Below are 18,255 nucleotides of genomic sequence, written 5' to 3' on the forward strand. Positions count from 1 at the left end.
TCCCATGCTACCTGGCCACCCTGCAGGTCTCTCCCCAGATGACAGGAGACCAGGATCCTAGAGGAGACTGATGCCCAAGGTCACGTCCCTCGTGCGCGCTTACCGCCAGTCCCAAGGCCTTGCACCGCCCGCGCACGACCAACTGGGCAGCATTTCTGCGCCGCCAGGACCAGCCTGTCATTGCGGCCAGACCCAGCGCCCAGGTGGAGCGAGAGCCACGGCCCGTGGATGCGCAACGCCCAGTCCCCGGGTCCCCGGGCCCCGTCCTCTGACCCTTCGTCCCTCTCCACCGGGGCTCGCCCTGGACCCTTTGCTCCTTCTGGGTTCCCAAGTCCAGCCCCTCCTGTCCTCACCCTGGTCCTCTCCTCCCGAGTCCCCGCCGCCCGCCGCCCTGCGTACGGGTGACGCAGCGCCGCCTCCCGCTCCCGCCTCCCGGCGCCACGGCCCGGCGGACTGCAGGGGCCGCTAACGGTCCCGCGCTCGGTGCTCTGGGTGAAGCGGCAGCGCTGCGCCGTCTGCCTGGAGCCCGCGCGGGCGCTGCTGCGCTGGTGGCGGAGCCCCGGGACCCGGCCCTGCACGCCCGGCGCGGGTGAGTGAGCCCGGTCCGGGGTTGGTGGGGTTGGGTGCTGCAGCCACCCGGGCCTGCGCCGCAGGAGCGCACCGGAGAGGCGGGGAGTTGGGGGACTGGGGTACACCCGGAGGGAGGAGGCTGAGGTCCCGGAAGGGAGGAGGCCGGGGGTCCCAGAGAGGAGGAGGCGGGTCCTTGGAGGGGAGGAGGCCGGGGTCCTGGCGGGAGGAGGTTGGGGTGTGGAGGGGAGGAGGCCGGGGTCCTGGAGGTGGGGAGGCCGGAGGTCCTGGAGGTGGGCAGACCTGGGGTCCTGGAGGGGAGGTCTGGGGACCCAGGGGGAAAGAGGTCAGGAGCAGAGGGAGAGGAGGCTGGGCCGGAGGCACCAGACTGGGATGCTCAGAGGCAGCTGGCAGGGATCAGGCCTGTGCTGAGGACCCAGACTCTCCTGGGACTGGGATAACAAAAAAGCCTCTGGAGGTGCTGGACGGGGAGGGGAGGGGTCCGTGTGCATAGCCCCCTGTGGGCCAGCGGGACCCCAGGGGGAGGTCTGCTACTGGAGCTGTCTGGGGGATGTGTGGCACACCTGGACAGGACTGATCTTCAGCTGTCCCCTCTCATCCCCCCACATCTCATAAGTCCAAGGACACACTTCTTTTTCCAAGATCCCCAAAGCAGAGGCTCTGGGGTAGGCTTCCTGGGCTTAGGCAGATAAGAAAGGGCTTTGGCTCTCTGTTGAGGTCTGCTGGGTGCTTAGACTGAGAGTTGACCACAAGCCCCTCAGAGGCCCTCAGGTCACTCTGATAAACAGGAAGGATGCACCCCATCCCAAAGGCCTGCGCAGTGGGCCCGCTGGGACAAGGACTTCAGGGCCACCTTCCCCACTGGCTTTTTTTTTTGCAGAACTGTCTGGTGACTTAGGGATTGGCAGAGGCTTATAAAGATGTCATTCAGTCCTCCCAAGGACAGGGAGGATTATAGAAGATTGTGTGTGGATACAAGTGGGGGTACCCAGGGCTGGCCACGAGGGTGTGCTCAGGTTCATTTGTTGCTTTTTAAATATTTTTACTTTTATGTGTATGAATGTTTTGCTTGCGTGTATGTAAGTGCACCCGTGTCGTTCAGTGCCCATGGAGGCCAAACGTGGGTGTTGAATTCCCTGGAACTAGAGTTACAGATGGTTGTTAGCCATCATATCGGTCCTCTGCAGTAGCAACCAGTGCTCTTAACCACTGAGCCATCTCTCCAGCCCCTCATTCATTGCTTTTTGTTGTTTTTGTTTTTTTTGAGATAGTCTCCCTACGAGGTCCAGGCTAGCTTCAAACTGGGATTACAGACATGTGCCACCAATCTAATTTCTCTCTCTCCCCTCTCCCCTCTCCCCTCTCCCCTCTCCACTCTCCACTCTCCACTCTCCCCTCTCCCCTCTCCACTCTCCCTCTCCCTCTCTCCTGGGGATGGTGGAATCCAGGGCCTGCAGCATGCTAAGCATAGGCTCTACCACCAAGTCTCTATTAAGCGCCTGCTGGGACTGTTGCACCTTAGCCCAGCCCAGCGTGTGTGATGAAGACTCTGGTGCAATGGGACCTTTTCCATTAAAGGAGGCACAGAGAAACAGATAGGGAGACTGTGTCTGATGTGTTTGGGCCCTGAGAAGAGCCTCCCAGGGTAGGCATCTGGGTTGAGCCATGGAGGTGTGGTCACTGTTCAATGCAGCGTGGGTTGAACATCTATCACCTTCATGATGATGTTTGACCAGAAAGACCTGGAGAGACCGGGTGTTGTGTGTGTGAGGGGGAGACTGGTGTGGGCACGAGGAACAGTGGGTTCAAAGTCCCCAAGACATCAAGAGACCAGTGTGGCAGGAGTGGGGTGGATGGGGTGCAGTGGGAAAATGGGGCACAGGACTCCTACAGCCTGGCAGACTGAGGTGGGCACTGACCTTTACAGTGCATGAGGTGGGGTCCCCTGGAGGGTTATATCCTGCTTAAATTTTTTAAAAAATATTTTTATTTTATGTGTATGGGTGTTTTGCTTGCATGTAGGTAGGTGCACCCATGTCGTGCGATGTCCGCAGAGGTCAGAAGAGAGTATTGGATTCCCTGGAACTGAGTTACAGATGGTTGTTAGCCACCATGTGGGTGCTGGGAATCAAACCCAGATCTTCTGCAAGAACAGTCAGTGCTCTTAACTGCTGAGCCATCTCTCCAGCCCTTGTATCACGCTTAACTTTTTAAACAGATCTTGTGACCTCTTCAGGGAAGACAGGCAGAGGAGGGACAGGGCAGAGTAGGCAGGCAGTTGGCCCAGTCTAGATGGGGGTGGCAGGCCAGATTGGGGTTTGGTAGGAGAAGCCTGAATTTTCTTTTAAGAATTATTGGGGGTGGGAGTGGTGAGAGTCAGGTGGATGTTCTGAGTTTGGGTTGCCGTTCATTCACTCTGCGTGCTAGGCGTGGACTCCAAGGCCTTACAATGTTGGGCAAACACTAGGAGCTACACCCCAACCTGGAATGGTTTATAGGGCCTTGTGGGTAGTTGAGACCTGTAGGTGCTTTGATGCTGTGTTGTGAGGCTCTGAGGACTGAAATGAATGTAGGTGGGGCTGAGGTGGCCTCAGACTAAGGACCCACATCTGGTTTCTAGCCACAGGATCAAAGCAGCTCAACACCTCTCTCCCAAGTGTTCTCCACCTCCCTGTGAAAATGAAGCAAGGTGGCAAACAGTGGATTAGGAAGAGGAAGACACCCTCTATTTTCAGCTCACACAGAATCTGGTGCTTGTTAGATTAAGGCAAGCTTAAAGTCAGTGGGGTCAGCCAGGTGAGCTATGAGCAGTTAGCCAGTGGCAATTACAGCTCTGCCACACCCCAGGTGTGTTCAGACACACCTGGATTAACTAGGTTGGAAGCCATGGGTAGAGGATTGTGTAAAAACAGGAGCAGGAGCACTTGAGGAGCCCAAGGACAGGAGGCCAGCAGGGACATTGCGCACCCTGCTGGGTGACCCTCCAGCCACCGGGGTATTTCATCTACTCCTTCGTTTTCTCTTGCTTTAGACACGAAAACTGGAAAGTCTAAATCGCTTACTCCCAGGTGCCTGGTGTGCAGGAGCCGCTCTAAACCCAGGCATAGCCCTGGTGTGCCACTGTGGGAGCAGCTCAGCCCAGCTAGAGATAAGAACTCTATCTTGGGAGAGGGAAGTCTGTACAGGAGGAAGCTGAGCCAGCAAGTGCTTCTCTGTCCCAGAGCCTCAGCGGAAGTGGGGCAGACTAAAAACAGGAAATTGGTGGCGGGACTTCTCTAAGTGGGTCACTGGTTGAACTTGAGAGCGTGAGAAGCGACGTCTGGACTGCTGTGCCTGCTGCAGTGAGGCACACTGAGATAAGCTCCGCATTCAAGCTTTAAAAGTATAGGCTGACAGCCAAGTGAGGTGGCTCACGCCTCTAGTCCCAGCACTTGGGAGGCAGAGGCAGGTGGATCTCTGTGAGCTCAAGGCCAGCCTGGTCTACATAGTGAGTTCCAGGACAGCTGGGGCTACAGGGAGACCCTGCTTCAAAAAGACAAAAAAAAAAAGAGTACGGGCTGAGTGGTGTGTGTCGTGCGCTGGGGGCTCATGGGCGATGTGAGGGCCACTGCCCAGGCTTTACCTTTGTGGGAAGACCTTCCCCTGCCCTCCACACCCTCCCCCCAACCTGGATGCCCCAAAACTGACAAGCTCATGGGCAGGTGATTGCTGTGTGTCCTCAACACCAAAAATGTGGCTAAATATAAACAAGATTACCAAAATAAATCATGGGGCTGGGAGTGTAGCTCAGCTGTAAAGAGCTTCCCTAGCACACACCAGGCCCTAGGATGGGTCACCAGCACTCCACTCCCCCAAATCATGGCAATTTAATAACATCTAGAAAGAGAAAAAAATTACTTTATTACTATACTTGGTATGTCTGTGTATGTAAGTCTACATTGAAGAAAAGTGAAAGAAATGGCCATAATGTTGTCCGTATTACAGTTTACTTTTGTGAAACATAGTTTTCAAAGGGAAACTATTGAGGTCTAATTTTCCTGCAATAAAACCCTCATATCTTAAGAGCACAGTTTGATGAGTTTTGATAACTATGCACCTGTGTAAGTATCGCCCAGGTCAAGATAGGGCACAGGAGTCACAGCCCAGAATCTCCTCTTACATTTGGAGGGTAGAGCTCTGTCCTGCCTTCTCTAAGGTATGGGTTTCACTTTGCAGGTGGTTCATAGAACATAACCACACAGCCCAAAGTGCATCTAATGCTTCATTTCTCCTTCCTGGGTTTAAGTGCCATGTACAGAAAGTTAATTCTTTTTGATTGAAAATAGTGCTGCATCGTGTGTGTGTGTGTGTGTGTGTGTGTGTGTGTGTGTGTGTGTGCGCGCGTGTGCGTGTGCATGCACGCACTTAGTAGTTCACCTTTTTACCTGTTGGTGGAGTTTTGGACTCTTTCCAATCTTCCATTGTGTGAGTCAGGGTTCTGGGACCCTATGGGAACATCTGCTTTCACTTGCTTTGACAATAAGGAATTATAAAACTTCTGTAAGGTACCATAAATAAGATAAAGATAAGGGTGATATCTGCAGCACATGTGATGGTAAAACTTAAACATTTAAAAAATTTTAAGCTTCTATAAAAGTTGAAGCCAGGTGTGGTGGCACATATTTGTAATCCCAGGATTTAGGAGGCAGGAAGATAGATGATTGATAGGTAGATGATAGGTAGGTAGGTAGGTAGGTAGATAGATAGATAGATAGATAGATAGATAGATAGATAGATAGATAGATAGATAGAGATGACCTTCACAGAAACAGTCTCTGGAATGGAGGTCAAGCACCTGAGTGGACGCTACAGGGATGCTATCCTTAGCCCATGGACCGAGAGGTTGAGACAGGAAACAAATGAGTTAGAGCTGATTCAGGGAACCATCCAAGTGGGCACAGCTGGAGGACCAGAGTGGGAACTGCTGTGCTGTTTTTTGGGAAAGAACCTGGTAATATTTTGAAAATATGAAAAGCTTTTCCTTTGATTCAATATCTATTTTTTTCTTTCTTTCTTAGTGCTGAAGGTCAGGTCAAACCTAGGGCCTCATGCATCGCAGGTATCTGCTTTGTCCTGAACTACACTTCACACCCCAAATTCCACTTTTGATCATCTAGCCTAAGGGAATTAAAGCAGTAGTTTGTTAAGAGACATTCTGCTTTTGAAGATCGCTTTTCTGTCTGTTGACATTGCAGATCTTTTGACTTTACACTCGCTGTCCTCCCCTGCAATTTATAAACCCAGCATTCTCTGTTCTAATGCTTCTTGTCGTCAGCTTTCACATGTCCTGCAACTCTGTGTGCACCCATAGAGGGACTTCCATCTTCCCAGACTCCTCAAAGAAGACCACCAGAGCTCTGACCAACTCCTGCTGGTTTATGTCTTTTCCTGTAACTCCAGGCATCATGTGGCCCCCGTGCTGCCAGTCTCTGCTTTCTCTTGAGTGTTGGTTCGAGCTATTGAACTAGAGACAGCCAGCATCTCTCACAGTACAGTGAATGGTGAGCTGGCTGCTCTTGAATGGGGGGCTCCCTCTGTGCCAGCTCCCTCTGGCTTCACACTCCACTCCCTCTGGCTTCACGCTCCTCTCCACTCCCTCTGACTTCACGCTCCTCTCCACTCCCTCTGACTTCACGCTCCTCTCCACTCCCTCTGACTTCACGCTCCTCTCCACTCCCTCTGGTTTCACACTCCACTCCCTCTGGCTTCACACTCCTTTCCACTCCCTCTGGCTTCACACTCCACTCCACTCCCTCTGACTTCACGCTCCTCTCCACGCCCTCTGGTTTCACACTCCACTCCCTCTGGCTTCACACTCCACTCCCTCTGGCTTCACACTCCTCTCCACTCCCTCTGGCTTCACACTCCTCTCCCCTCCCTCTGGCTTCACACTCCTCTCCACTCCCTCTGGCTTCACACTCCTCTCCACTCCCTCTGGCTTCACACTCCTCTCCACTCCCTCTGGCTTCACACTCCTCTCCACTCCCTCTGGCTTCACGCTCTTCTCCACTCCCTCTGGCTTCACGCTCCTCTCCACTCCCATAGAGCCCACTTCTGATCTTCTGGCCTCATTCTGGTTCAGACAACTTCTGCCTAGAGGTGAGAGTCTGTTGCCTTCCTTCCCCTGGCTTTGACCTTGGATTCCTTATGTTCACTGTTTCTCCTTCTTAGAACATTCTTCTGATGGTTGAATCCCAGGTACCAGGATGGGAAATTTGGAAAAATGAACCTGGCTTAGACCTGACAGCCTGCCATTTGTACCAAATGTGTGCAGTGCCCTTGGAGGCCAGAAGAGAACAGTGAACCTCCTGGAACTGGACTTATGGATGGTTGTTAGTGCCATGAGGGTGCTGGGAATTGAACCTGGGTCCTCTGCAAGAGCAGCCAGTGCTCTTAACCAGTGAGCCATCTCTCTAGCCTCATAATTTTTAAAGATTTACTTCTATTTTTAACTCTGTGTGTGTGTGTGTGTGTGTGTGTGTGTTTGCATGTTGCATGCGCGCAAAGAGGGTATGTGATCTACTGGAGCTAGAGTTACGGTGGCTGTGAGCCTCTGCAAGACTAGCAAGCACTGCTAACGACTGAGCCTTCTCCCCAGCCCAGTGTGTCTGTCTTGTCTCCCTGTCTTGGCTCTGACAGAGTCCCCTCTCACCTGTCTCCTCACTCTGCAAGGGTCCCCCATCCACTGAGCAGGTCTTTAAAGGACAGGGTGTGAAGGACGGCTTGCTACTCTTGCTCAGCAGTGGGGTCAGACTGCAGGCTCTCTGTCTAGCCCCTGGCTTGGCCTTTTAGTACCCTATCAGCAGGACAGGAAGCAGGCACCATGCGTGGGGAGAGGGAAGAGGGGAGGGTGCTGGCTGCTGTGTAAGTGTCTTTCCTTCCCTCTATAGGAAGGTGTGGGCTTGACGCCACTGGAGTGTGAGGAGGCTGAAGAGTTGGTACAAAGCCCCACATAACAACCCTGGCATGAAGGGTGTTGGTGGAAAGTGCTGTCTGCCAGGTGTCTCCCTAACGGACTGTGCAGACTTCACTCCTGCTCCTTCGTGAGGGCAAAAGCAACAGAAATGGTCAAATCACAGAGAGCTGATGACCTGCAGGTTTTCTCTGAATAAATGTACAGGAAATAAACAGCAATTATGCCTACTTACATCAGAAACAGTATCTTTCAGAGCAGTGCTCTGACCCCTGGGAGACCTTTGCACCACAGGCTTCTCTGCTTCCCAGGCAGAGGTCCGGAGACTGTGTCCTGCTCGCACGTCTGCGGTTGTTTCCGTAGCTATTGAGAGAGAACATGGCTTAGCAACACTTGAAATTATAAACCTTATAATCATTCTGACTGTGTTTCAAGTTTAATTTTTATTATTCTAAAATAGGTCAGAAAGCGGTGCATACCTGTAACCCCAGCACTCAGGAAGCTAAGGCAGGAGGATTGAAGGTGTCAGGCCATCTGAGCCACACTGGGAAATCCTCTCTCAAAAGTGAAACCTCAGTGGTTCTTTAAGGCAAGCATTGTCTGAAAGGGACTAACAAATATCTCAGGCTTCAGTTCAGTTACTTAGCTCTTCTTTTGAGTGTACAAGTGGCCACAGACTCTGTCAACAAATGATTGTGACTGTATGCCAATAAAGCTTTATTTACAAAGGCAGCAGTGGTCTGGATTTGGGCTGCTGTTGTAGGCTGCCAATCCCTGCTCTAGTTTTTAGTGAAGAAATAATAATAGTGTGATGCTTTGTAAAAGCAGCAAATCCAGATGGCCAAAACCACTTTAACTTAAAGAATCTGGTCATGTTCCATTTGGGGAACATGGTCTCTTGGGGTTCCCTCTGGTGGGCTGTGTCAGCAAGTGGAAAGACCACAGGGCCAGGGTGAATTCAGCCTCTCTTAGAAACATCTGCATCTGTGGAGCCTTAAGCCTCGTCTTGCTCCAGTTAACATCTCTCAGACCAGTTTCATACACATCTGCCTACATCAAATGAAATTTGAATTCAAGGCCTAGAGGCACCTAGAGCAAGCATCTGCCCTGGCATATGTTTCTGGGTATTGTGAGCATCCCTTCCCTGGGGAGATGTGAACAACATCCCCCTTCCTTTTAAGGTCCTAAAGAAAAACCAAAGTTTGATTCCACCACAGTTCACCCCAGGGAACCAATGAATTTTTACAGAGCACGGGGTGAGGGGTTATGGGAGAAGTGTGAGTGATCTAAAGCAGCTGTGCTGGAAGGTCTGCATTCAGCATGGCTGATGACCTCCCCATGGCTGTGTAGATGAAGCCCCCTTACTCCTTCCCCTGTCTATATGTTGTGGTCCCTCCCAGAGTTCATGTGTAATTATAGCAAAATTGCACACAAATGGCTGGGAGGAATGGCTGGACTCTCAGGTGAGGGTCCAATGACCTTCCCACGCCCTCCTCCTCTGAGGGAAGGTCCTCAGTCCACAGGCCTGTTCCCGACTGACCATTACAAGGGAGCACAGCAGATCTCATGATGGCAGCTGTTTTGCTGAGCTGGTGGGGCTGGACAGTGCTGGGGCTCCTGAGAAGGTAGATGCTTTGGTGTGTGTTTTGGACTCCTGAGAAGGCTGCATCTCACCACCATTGGGGGAGTGTTCCTGCAGTTTGATGGAGCATTGGCTTCCACACTGGCTGATATCCAGACCACTTGTTCTGTTGTCGAAGTGTAGAAATGTAATTATAAATCATTTATTTCTCTGGTCAGGTTTATCAGTTCCCACCTTACGTATTTTGAAGGTGTTTCTGATGCACACACGGGGACTTACCATATCTCCATGCACTGGCCCTTTGTCCCTATGTGGTGCCCCCCAACCTCATCTCTGCTGATGGCCCTTGGTCCGAAGTCTACTTTATCTGGTATTAGCTGGCCATGCCTGCTTTCTTTTGATGAATGTTCACAAGTCGCCCTGTCCAGCCTGCCTTCTGATGAGCTTACATCTTGAGCTTGGCAGTGGGATCCTTGCATGACTGTGGGCTTGGTGGGGGGATATCTGGTCTTTTCAGTGGGCGTGCAGCTGGGGTAGGGTAAGGCTCTGTCTGGAGAGGTCATCCCTCCTGGTCCTGTAGCTGGAGAGGCCAGGTGTGTGTTGGTATTATTGTCCACACTCAGTGGGCTTCTGCCTGGGACCACTTCAGTCTCAGATCAGAGACCTGTGATGCAAAAAGAAGCTGTGGGGCCCTCTCACGCCCCCCCCCATGGTTACCTTCTTCCCTCTGCCTCTCTGAGTTGTCTTAAGTGGTTTTCATATCTGGCGTCCAAAGGGGGAGGCGCACAAGCACATCTAGCAACCTCAGGAGCCGAACGTCCCAGTGCAGGAGGAACACTGTTTTCTCTGTTCTTCAGATTAGATTGTTCCCACAGACCCATCTCACAGCCCCGCCACTCCTCAGTGCACCATTCTAAGTCCTTTTTGTGGTTTTAAGTTTCAGACACAGAGCTCTTCAGCTCTGAGTTCCCTGCTAGGGCCCTTTAGGTCTGCTTTACTCCTCAGCAGGTGCTGGGCCTACACACCTAAGAGGTCTGCTTCACTTCATTGTCAACTCCCTTGATGAGGCAGCAGGTGGAGGCTGTACGAGTGGAGGAGTCAGGCAGGAAGAGGACAGGACAGCTTGCCCACTCGAGAGAATGGTTACCAGTGTGGCATGTCTGCGTCCCCACGGGCAGCTGTGTGCAGAGCACTCACCTGGAGCTTAATGAAGGTCAGGTGCTCTGCAGCGAGAGCTTTGGAGCGGCATGTTGCCAGGGGAATGTGCTTGCATCCTCTTTAATTACAGGGCAGTGAGACCCGATCCTCATCCAGATGGCCTAGGCGTCCTTCCCCCAGGGTGCCTTGGTGCTTGTGCAGGCTGGGTGTGCAGAGGCCAAGGTGTTTTGGAACCACTTCATGCCTACATTTCGTGGGGATGTAGCCGCACCCTTTGTGTGACATGTGAACCTCACTGCTGGGTACTGGGGTGCACCTTTTTGCCCCAACCCCTCTACTCCACATGTCAGAGCTCAGACTTGTAGAGAGCCGTGTGCAGCAGTTTTACCTTTGACTGTGACCTTGTTTTTCTTTTCAATGTATATTTTTATTGAATTTTTGTGCATTTCATACAGTATATCTTAATCATATTCAGACCCTTCCCCTATCCACAACCCCCATAGCCCCCCCATTGAATTTCCTGCATTCTGTCATATATGTTAAGGTCTATCAAGTCAAGTTTGTGTACCCAGATGTCCCCTCGGTGCAAGTTCATCCATAGGAGTCTAGTCAGCCTATCTAGAGCCACTCTCTTAAAGAAGATCAACTTTCACCCACTTAGCAGTAATCCACTACCAATAGTTCCTCAACTAAAGTTGGGACCTCCTGCCCATTTCCCCAGTTCTATGCTGCTCTGATTGCGTTTGCATGAGTCCTGTGTAAGTTGTTATAAGTTCATATGACCAAGTTCCCAGAGGCTGGAAGACTCTTATTTCCTTATGATCAGGCACCAGCCCTGGCTCTTACAATCTCTCTGCGCCTGCCTTTGTAGTGGTCCCTGAGCCATGTGTGGGTGAGGTTTAATACAGGAGTGCTATCCAGTGACACTCTCTGGTCTCTTATTCTCTACAATTTGAGAGCAGTTGTGGCCTTCTGTGCTTTTTGCTCCTTTTTTCTTTTTTCAAGACAATGTCACGTAACCCAGACGGGCTTTGCACTTGACATGTAGCACAGGATGACGTTGAACTTATCTTTCTCCTGCCACCAACTCCCCAGTGCTGGGGTTATAGGTCTGTATCACCCTACTCAGTTGTTTTGGTTTTGATCATTGTCCCAAGAGGCCTCTTGAGCGTCTCAGGTGGCCTGAGAGGCCCAGATGAGCAGCACATTCCCCTTACCTTGACCCTGGCCTGGTATGTGCGTGTGCTTACATTTGTCTCTTCCTGGGTCACTGGTGGATCTTGCTGCCCTTGAGGCACGTGTGAAACCCATGGACATCGAGGAACGTCTGACATCGCTGACTGGCACTTTCTGTCCATGAAGCGTGATGTGATGTGTACACAGACGCACAACAGAAGGAACAGGAGCTAGAAGTCAGCGCCCTCTCCACGAGGCCACACGCACACGGCCCAGAGAACTGAATGCCGTAGCAGGTTGCAGGGAGACCCGGGAGAGTTACAAGATGGGAACCAAGCAGGGCGGCTGATTTCTTTTTCTGGAATGTGATAGCTGTAGCCTTTGTTGCAGGGTGAGCTACGTGAGTCACTCAGGCAAAGAGAAGGGCAGAGAATTTGTCTGTTGTCAGCAAAAGTGTTGAGATTCAGCCAAGATTCAGTTACAGATTTTCAGTCTGATTTTGGGCAGGATGATTGAACAAGAACAGTGTTGACTTTGGGACATTGTATTTGAACCAGCACTATTCGTCTTTAATGTGAGTCGTTACGTTGTTAGAAAAAAAGGAATGTCCGAAACACACAGAGGTGCTTTCAAGTTTAGCTGTGTGTCTGGGAATGAAAAAAAGGGCCCAGCTGGTGCAGCAGGTAGACATTGTGTCAGGGTGGAGGAGCTGGCAGAAAGGGGACAGCACAGCTCGTGATAAGGGCAGACATTCCCGGCATCTCTGAGCCGAATCCTCACACACATGGAGCCTGTTCGAAATATGGTTTGGTGAGATACGCAAAACCCAATAAAAGGACCCACCCTGATGAGTCATAAGAACATCCCTGGCCAGGCGTGGTGGTGCACTCCTTTAATCCCAGCAGAGGCAGGCGGATCTCTGTGAGTTCAAGGCCAGCCTGGTCTACATAGTGAGTTCCAGGACAGCTGGGGCTACAGGGAGACCCTGTCTCAAAAAAAAAAAAATCCCCATAAACAAAACCCTAAGTCCTTTCCAAGTACAGACGTTCACACTGTTTACTGTCCTCGCCAGCTAGACTATCGGTTTAGAAAACAAAATCTGTGTAGTGTGCACATGCATGGGAGATGTGTGTGTGTGTGTGTGTGCGTGTGTGTGTGCGTGTGTGTGTGTGTGTGCGCGCGCATGCGTGCGTGTGTGTGTGCGTGTGTGTGTGTGTGCGTGCGTGTGTGTGTATGTGTGTGTGTGTGCATGTGTGTGTGCATGTGTGTGTGTGCGTGTGTGTGTGCGTGTGTGTGTGCGTGATGTGTGTGCGTGTGTGTGTGTGTGTGTGCGCGTGTGTGTGTGTGTGTGCGCGTGTGTGTGCGTGTGTGTGTGTATGTGTGTGTATGTGTGTGTGTGCGTGTGTGTGTGTGCGTGCGTGTGTGTGTGTGCGCGTGTCAGAGGACCCTTTGTTGGAGTCAGTACTTTACTTCTACCCGTGTGTGTGTGCGCGTGTGTGTGTGCATGTGTGTGCGTGTGCGCGTGTGTGTGTGTGCGTGCGTGCGTGTGTGCATGTGTTCATTGGGAGGTGCATGTGTGGAGGCCGGAAGTCAGTATCAGGTATCTTCCTCAGTTTCTCTCCACTTTATTTTTTGAGAATGGTCTCTCTCTGGGACCTAGAGCTCTCCGATGAATCTAGACTGACTGGCCTCTGAGCCCTAGGGGTTGTCCTGCCTCTGCCTCCCCAGTCCTGGGATTATAAGCATGTGCCACCATACCTGTTTTTTTAAAGCGGGTGCTGGGATACAACTTGGGTCCTCATACCTGTCCAGCAAGCACTCTACTGACTGAACTATCTCCTCAGACCCCTTGAAAACTTCTTTTTCCTCAGCCAACTTGGGAGTTGCTTTGCCCATGTGACACAGAAGCTGTGGCAGGCTGGTGATAAGCTGTACAAGAGTTGTCTGGAAGGGGCCTATGGGAAATGGTGACTTGGCCAGTACAGTGGGGGCGGTGTGGTGTGCAGGTGGAGCTCTAGGCTCTAGGCACTGAAATAAAAGGGCACTTGGTAAATTTCTCAAAAGCTGGTGCCAGGAGTTGAAACTGGCTGTGACTTGGACAAGTTGGTGACTTCTGAGTGCCTGTGTCCTCACATCACCTATAAGGTGAAGGCTGTGACACCCAAGAGCTCTGAGTAGTGCACCTGCCATGGTGGTGGCGGCCTTCATAGTTACGACTAGACCTTCTGGTGAGGTGTGTGGAATAATTTGAAAACCATTGCTGGCTGTGAAGAGGCCAAAGCTGGACTCAGGCCAAGCCCTGCTGGGGCCACACCCAGAGCTCTGAAAAGAGTGGGCAGGGCTGCTCAGGAGCAATGCTGTGTGTCCCAGGTCAGGTATGTGACCTGCACAGTGAGCAGCAGTCTAAGCTGGGTACAGTGGTGCCTGGGAGGGGACAGGCAGGAGCCACCTGACAGGATCTGGGTTTGGTCCCAAGGACAGGGGGGATGTCACTCAGAGACACAGAACCACAGCATCTGTCATCCAGTTGGTGTCTTGGGCATTCTCTGCTCATCCTCCAAGGCCGTCCCTCAGTGTGACTGCAGGGCCTGGAGGGGAGTTTACTGTTCTTGATGTGGGCACAGCTCAGAGTTACTGTGCTGAGACCGCGGACAGACCAGGACAGGACACCGTGCTACGACAAGATGAGCTGTGTCCCAGCCTTCGCTTCTCTCTCCTCCCTCCTCCTCTCCTTCCTTGCCGTAGCAGGAGTTCCCTGTACAGGAGCTTGCCCTCGCTCAGGCTGGGCCCAAGCTGGTTAGCGTAGAACCCACTTCTCATCTTAGGTCTCTGTGTCCTCTAACTTTGCTGGCAGTAGGTGGGGACCCTGAAACATTAGTGTTCTGTGGGAAAGGAGAGGCCCCTGAATTCCCACCTGGCCTCAGTAAGTTAGCCTCCAAAGTTTTTTTAAATATTTTACTTATTTTTTTTACATATATGAGTGTATTGCCTGTGTGTATATAAGTACACCTGTGTTGTGCAATGCCCACGGAGGTCAGAAGAAAGCACTGGATCTCTGGGAACTGGAGTTACAGACAGTTGTCAGCTGCCATGTGGATGTTGGGAACTGAACCTAGGTCCTCTGCAAGAGCAGCCAATGCTTGTAACCACTGAGCCAGCTCTCCAGCACCTTGCTTTCTTTCAAAAATTGTTACACATACACGTGTGTGTGTGTGTGTGTGTGTGCGTGAGTGTCTGTCTGTCTGTCTGTCTGTCTAGAAGTCAGAGGATAACTTGGAGTTAGAATGCAGATTATCAAGGTAGCAACAGGTACCTTTACCCACCGGGCCACCCCGCCAACCTCTACATTTTTATTGTTTGTGGCAGTACTGGGGATCAAACCCCAACTCTCTCCCACTGGGCTCCCCTACTTCAGTTATTCAGTGTCAGACCCAGGTCAGATATCACCGCTCTGCTCACAGCTCTTATGAGGCCCATCTCTGAGGAAGGCCACCACCTGGCCCACAGTCTCGGGCCCCACATGGCATTTCCATTCCTGCATCCTTCTGTCCCTGTGCCTCTCGCCACCTCCGCTCACTTCCCCTGGATCCTGCCTCTCGGGCCTGCTCTCTGGTTCCCACAGCTCTCTCAGAACCTCTGAAACATTTGCCTGACCATGAGACCTCCCCAGCGCCTTCCTGCAGGGCTGGCCTTCCTGACAGTTCTTTATTTTCTGCCTCCCAGTCCGCCCTCGGGTTGTGACTGTGGGTGTCTGAGCAATGCTGCTTTCAGAGCTCTGGCCTACAGAGGGACAATGCCCATGCCACGTGAGCCTTGGCGGCAACTTGCATGCTATGACAGCTGTGGGAGAGACGTGGGCTTTGTGCTGTCTCTGGTGCAGCGTGGCCTTTGGCGTATGGCCAGGAGGGCATGTGACACATTTCCACATTCTTCAAGTGTGGGTTTGAATTTGCAAGACAGAGCATGATTCATCCACAGTCTGAAGGGGGTTGTCCCGTGAGTCTCTGGTGCCTTTTAGTTATTTTGTGGTGTGGTACGTGACCGTTGCCTTTCTCTATTGCGCAGCGTCTTAAATACATCAGTCGTCAGGATATCAGGAGCTTACGTTATTCCACTCAGCTTTGCATTTTTGACTTCTGTCACCTGTCTCTTACCTCCAGTCACAGTTATAATGACACGGAGATGCCAGGAGATGCTGAAGTCCGCTCTCAGTGGTCCAGGAAATCACGGCATAGATTGCTTTATCAAGGCCACTTGCCTCCTGTCCCTATTTCTGAGCCTAAGAGGTCATTGATGCAAAGAAATACGCCTCTGTCACCTCCTGGTGTTTCAGGAAACGGACAGTCGAGGGGTTTTAACGCAGGGTCAGGTGGTGTGGGATTTGGCGGTGCTCCACCAGGGCCAGGCCGGCACCTCTAGAAAGAGGGTGGGAGGTTAAGAGAGTGAGATGTGGTCAGTGAGAGGGGCCATGTCGGAATGCTGGCTGCGGTGGTGGAGGTGTGGGGGTGTCAGAAGGCCTGTCACAGCCCACAGGACCACCTCTTTAGGGATGGCGAGGAGCTATGGGGTGTCTTCGGGAGGAAAGAAGACCAGGCACAAACTGAATTTGGAGGCATGGTGGTGAGAAATCGGGAACCTCAGCCTGCGCAGGGAGGGCTGAGGGAGGCCTCAAACCCACGTACCACCAGCAGGTTCCACGCAGACCCTTAGGCCTGATTCTCCGCAGACTCCTCCCCAGCATGCGTTCCCTGGGAGCTCTGGAATACCACTGCCATCCTTTCATGGCTCAGACCCCAACTTCCCAGGGTCCAGTGACCCAATTTCCACAGCAACAGCTTGAAAAATGAGGCAGAGGGCCACAGGGGCTGCGCAACATGGTTTGCTCATTAAGCTCTTACAGAGATGCAGGACTGTAGCTACGCTGCCGTGTTTGGAAGCTAGCACATAATAATGTTCTGTGTAAAAATATTCTGTGATTCATAGCAAAGCTTTTCAGAATCCAGTGTTCAAAGGGAGTCTTGCTGTCTGTAATCTCCTCTGCCCATCCAGGCACATTCCTGTAGTCCACAGAATCAGTCACAGCCTGTCATCTTCCAGGGCTGTGCGCCCAGCCCAGAACTTTCTTTTGATCTGAAATTTGCTAATTACAGCATGCCTTGGGCAAGCTTGGGTCAGTCTGCCTCTCCCTGGGGCTTCAGTGTTTGAGAGATCATCCGGCGCCAGGTGTGATGGTACATACCTGTGACCCTAACACTTGGGAGGCAGAGGCAGGAGGATTCAGTGTCCGTGGCTAGCCTTGTTTAACTTAAAACAGCGAAACAGTACCCAGAGAATGCCTGGAGCTATATCATCCTCTAGAGCCATCCACGTCATCCCATCTTGCTGCATCGAATCAGACTCTAGCCTTTCTAGAACCCTCTCCCTAGGTGGGGCCCTGCCTGGCTTGCACACTTGGTGGCCCTCAGTCTGTTCTGTGCCCCACCTCACATGGCTTTCCGCATCAGTCTCTGCCCTCAAAACACAGAACTTGTCCAGAACACATTTCCTCACACTGTGCTATGACCAGCCCTGAGAAGTTAGCAGTTGTGGCTCAAATGGCTGAGCAGTTCCTCGAGGCATATGCCACAGTGAGTGTGTGGAAGTCAAGTGGATGCCTTGTGAGAATTAGTTCTCTGCTTCTACCACGGGGGTCCCTGGAGTCCAGCTCAGGTTGTCAGGCTTGGTGGCAGGTGCCTTCACTCACTGAGCCACCCCACTGGCCCTAGGCTTTCTTTCTGTTTGGGGTTTCTAATGAGAATATGAAAACAGAGTATCCTCAGGTTTTTGAGTTAGGTGTCTCCATCCGTGTAGCTCTGATGAGTCCTTGGACATAAGTGTGTGGTCTTTGCAGATGCCTGCTCCGTGCCAGTGTCTGAGATCATCGCCGTGGAGGAAACAGATGCTCATGGGAAGCACTCCGCCAGTGGCCGTTGGCAGAAAATGGAAAAACCGTTCGCATTCACAGGTGAGGGTACCTCAGTCCCGCCTGGGTCCCCCTTTAGCTCCATGCAGACTATAGGGAAGGACACTGTGTCACTTGTTTGAAACTGACAAGGTGGCTTACTTTTATAGAATCTTTCTGGTAGCCTTTTTTTTCAAGATCTACTTTTGGGGCTGGGGAGATGGCTTAGCTGGTAAAGCGCTTCTCACACAAGCATGAGGACCTGCGTTTGAATCCCCAGAGCCCATGTAAAGCTGGGTGCAGTCTTGCTTCTATAATCCCAGCACTCCCCAGTGAGACAGGATGACACAGAGCATCTTCAGACTCTCCTGGGTACGTTGCATTGAGCAAGAAACTGGGTTTCAAACAAGGTCAAGTCAGACTCCTGAGGTTGTCCTGATTTCACAAACATGTCGTGGCACATGTGTTCATACATTCCCACACAAATATACACATCATATACATGTACACACAAGATTTTTTTTAAAACTTGCATTAAAAAGATCTACTTTGCATTCATGTTTTGGCTATTTGTCGTCTCCCTTCTGTCTTTAGACAGGGTCTCACAAAGTGTGGCCTTGGCCAACATGTAAACGCCATTGACCTAGAACTCACAGAGCTCCACCTGCCTCTGCCTCCTGAGCTGGGATTCAATACATGGCACATGGGCCACCATACCTGGCCAATCATTTCTTTCTTTATTTTTTTATATCACTTCAAGGAAGGGAAGGAATAGACTGCATTTCTAACATATCTTTTTTTTATATTTTTTATTGAATTTCTGTGTATTTCATATACAACATTTTTTTTTTTTTTTTC

At 51.5% G+C, this 18,255-nt stretch overlaps 1 protein-coding gene across 1 annotated transcript in view; it reads left to right on the plus strand.

Annotated features, from left to right (window-relative positions):
- The window catches only part of Cerk (ceramide kinase), a 51,092-nt gene that overhangs the window by 2,396 nt on the left and 30,441 nt on the right, over positions 1 to 18,255 (plus strand). Inside the window, exons 2-3 of the mRNA XM_029562389.1 lie at positions 460 to 589; positions 17,347 to 17,460. Of these exons, the coding sequence (XP_029418249.1) occupies positions 460 to 589; positions 17,347 to 17,460 (244 nt within the window). The remainder of the gene's footprint in view (positions 1 to 459; positions 590 to 17,346; positions 17,461 to 18,255) is intronic.

The sequence above is a fragment of the Nannospalax galili genome, unplaced genomic scaffold (assembly GCF_000622305.1).
Source record: "Nannospalax galili isolate Female #2095 unplaced genomic scaffold, S.galili_v1.0 scaffold1855, whole genome shotgun sequence".
NCBI lineage: Eukaryota > Metazoa > Chordata > Mammalia > Rodentia > Spalacidae > Nannospalax > Nannospalax galili.